General features: G+C 47.6%; 1 protein-coding gene across 1 annotated transcript; it reads right to left on the reverse strand.

Moving 5' to 3' along the window:
- Window positions 1-723: 723 nt before the first annotated feature.
- LOC106012621 lies at window positions 724-2245 on the reverse strand. The gene has a single exon (XM_013086098.2). It carries the CDS (start codon window positions 2227-2229, stop codon window positions 760-762), a length of 1470 nt encoding a protein of 489 aa, XP_012941552.1. The 5' UTR covers window positions 2230-2245; the 3' UTR covers window positions 724-759.
- Between the last annotated feature and the right edge of the window lie 297 nt (window positions 2246-2542).

Here is a 2542-nt window from a genome sequence, read left to right on the forward strand (position 1 = left end):
ACCCCCCCCCCCCACCCTCATCCTAACCTGCCCCATCCCCCAAACGCCAACTACATTTACCAAATTATTTTTATTCACTTCCTTAACCACCTGAACCACGACATTCCAGTGTCCCCGCTGCAACAGACACTGTACATCTAAGATCGGATTGCACAGCCACATGCTCGTCCACAGATGAGCTGCAGGATTTCATCGTCATCTTCGGCAAAGGAAAGACTTCCTACCATCACGTTCTTCTACTGATCGCGTGGTGTCGCTGGAAAATAATACACTCTAAGCTAGATATCTATAGCTCGCCTCACTCAACAACAGCATAGTTATTAAACGTTTGTGGAGCTGATACAACTTACATGTACTTTGAGTTATCACACTTTAAATAAATATGTGACAATCTTGTTTTGTGCTTTCAAGCTATATATTTTCTTATTTTTCAGGTTGATTTAAAAGGGCGAAATACGAGGATATACTCCTGTTGCACTGTATGTCATCAATTTTTTTGTTCCCAATAATGTCAGGGGTTTTAAAAACTAAGACAAAGAGATAACTTTCTTTATTAATACTCAGCCAGGTTAGAACCCTTTTCTTACAGTGAGTTAGGACACATTGACACAAGACTACTAGTAAACGTTTGACAAAAATCTCTACGTCCAATCAAAGGTTATCTGCAAGCCCCTCCCCCCCCCCACCCAAAAGAACCCCCCCAAAGAAAACAAACAGTCCATGGTTTTCTTGAGTTGGACAAGCTATACAGGTGGTATTTCACGTACAAATGCGAGCATCACCGAATAAAACGTATCTAGCTAGTCTCCCAAAAGTAGAGTCGGTAGTTTTCAGGTACTCAAAGTCTGCCTTCTCGGGATATGACGAGGCGTAGAGATGTGCTCCGAACGAATCTCCGAGGCTGCATGACTTGCGGTAAAGATTATGAAGACGTTGCCAGTCGTATTTGATAAACAAGGGAGCGAACTCTTGGATGAGGTCGGGATGATGGCGGGGTAGCTCAGTGACGTAGAGGATAGAGTGGGAAGCCCAAGACACACCGTCGTAGCTGTCGTAATTCTTCAGCCAGATCTTCGTGATCTCGTGGTCAGGCCTCGCGAAAAGAACGGCGTTGGAAACCGTTTTCGTGACCCCCTCGTGGAAAGCCGCGAATCCCGTAGCCCTGAAGATGTCCACGGGCCTCAAGATGATCTCGTCGTTGTCCAGGTACAAACCTCCGAACTCCTGCAGCACTTCCAGCCTGGCGATGTCCGCCTGGTTGGCCACGTGCACGATCTTGCGTCCATGGATGTGAGTCTGTGGAGAGCGGGGCACGTGCACGAGGTTTGGGGCGTGAGGGATGAGCGCGTCCCAGTAAGGTCCCGGAAGGAAGTGGTTCCCGTGCAGCAGAACCAGGCACGGCTTAAGGATGCTGAACACGCTGTAAAACGGCACGGCCTTCCGGAGGTCCAGGGTGCCGTCGGCGAAGTAGAGCCAGTGGACGATGTTGGGGATCGGGTAGTCGTCGTAACAGTTCTGCCGGATGTACAAGCTCAGGCATGCGCGGGACGAATTGTCGCTGAACGTTTGGAGGGGCGTGTCCCAACTGACCGTCTCCACAGCGCCCAACGATTTCTCGCCCTCGCACCAGATCCGGAGCTGTTGCCTCGTTTTGATTTTTCTCTCCGACTCCGTGAGTTTTGGGATTTGACTCTTACAGCTGAAGTTTGGCGGGTAAGTGAAGTTGTGACGGTAAACTTCGTTGGTAGCTCTATCGCATGTAATTCTCATGTTGTAGATCCCTTTGAGGTAAGGGATATAAGCTGTGTGGTATTTATCTTTGATGTAGCGTTTTCGGCGCACATTCTGTTGCACATTATTTATTGGCGGCGTTGCAGTCACAGACAGTCGCTCTGTTCTCAGAGACTCCGGCTTTGAGGTTGTGATGTGCGTCTCCAGAGGTAGTTGTGTGACGGTTGGGGCCGGGGGTGTTTCCTGCTGCTGCTGCTGCTGCTGCTGCTGCTGCTGTAACTGCTGCGTAACTGTCTGTTGCTGTTGGTCCATCACTGGAAGAAAAGGCTGACCCTCGACCTTTGACCTCTGGGTGTCAAACAGGAGTGACATGCCCCGCGGGGCATTCCCACGTGACATCGGAGCAGCAAACGTCGCTGTGGTGTAGCTGAGGGCCACTCTGAAGGTGAGGAGACACGCCAGCAGACACACGCACAGGAAGGAGAGTAGCCGGACCATCCAGGGGAACCTCTGTGAACTGGACAAAACAAAACACAAGGATTGATTGATTGATTGATTAATTGATTGATCGATTGATTGATTGATTGAGTAGGTCGAGTTTTAAGGCACAATCGACTGAATTTTGGTCATGTAAATGCCAAGCACAAGGAGAGATTATTAAGTAAAATTAAATAAGATGTTCTGTCAGAAACGTGTTCTTTTTTTCTTTTATAATTTCTAGTATTTAAAATTTTCTATTTTAAAATGAGTTTTTATTTACGCCCTTATTTACACAATTTAAATAATTTAGAAGGAGGACATTAAACTTTGC

Source organism: Aplysia californica, unplaced genomic scaffold, assembly GCF_000002075.1.
Source record: "Aplysia californica isolate F4 #8 unplaced genomic scaffold, AplCal3.0 scaffold00436, whole genome shotgun sequence".
NCBI classification, from domain to species: domain Eukaryota; kingdom Metazoa; phylum Mollusca; class Gastropoda; order Aplysiida; family Aplysiidae; genus Aplysia; species Aplysia californica.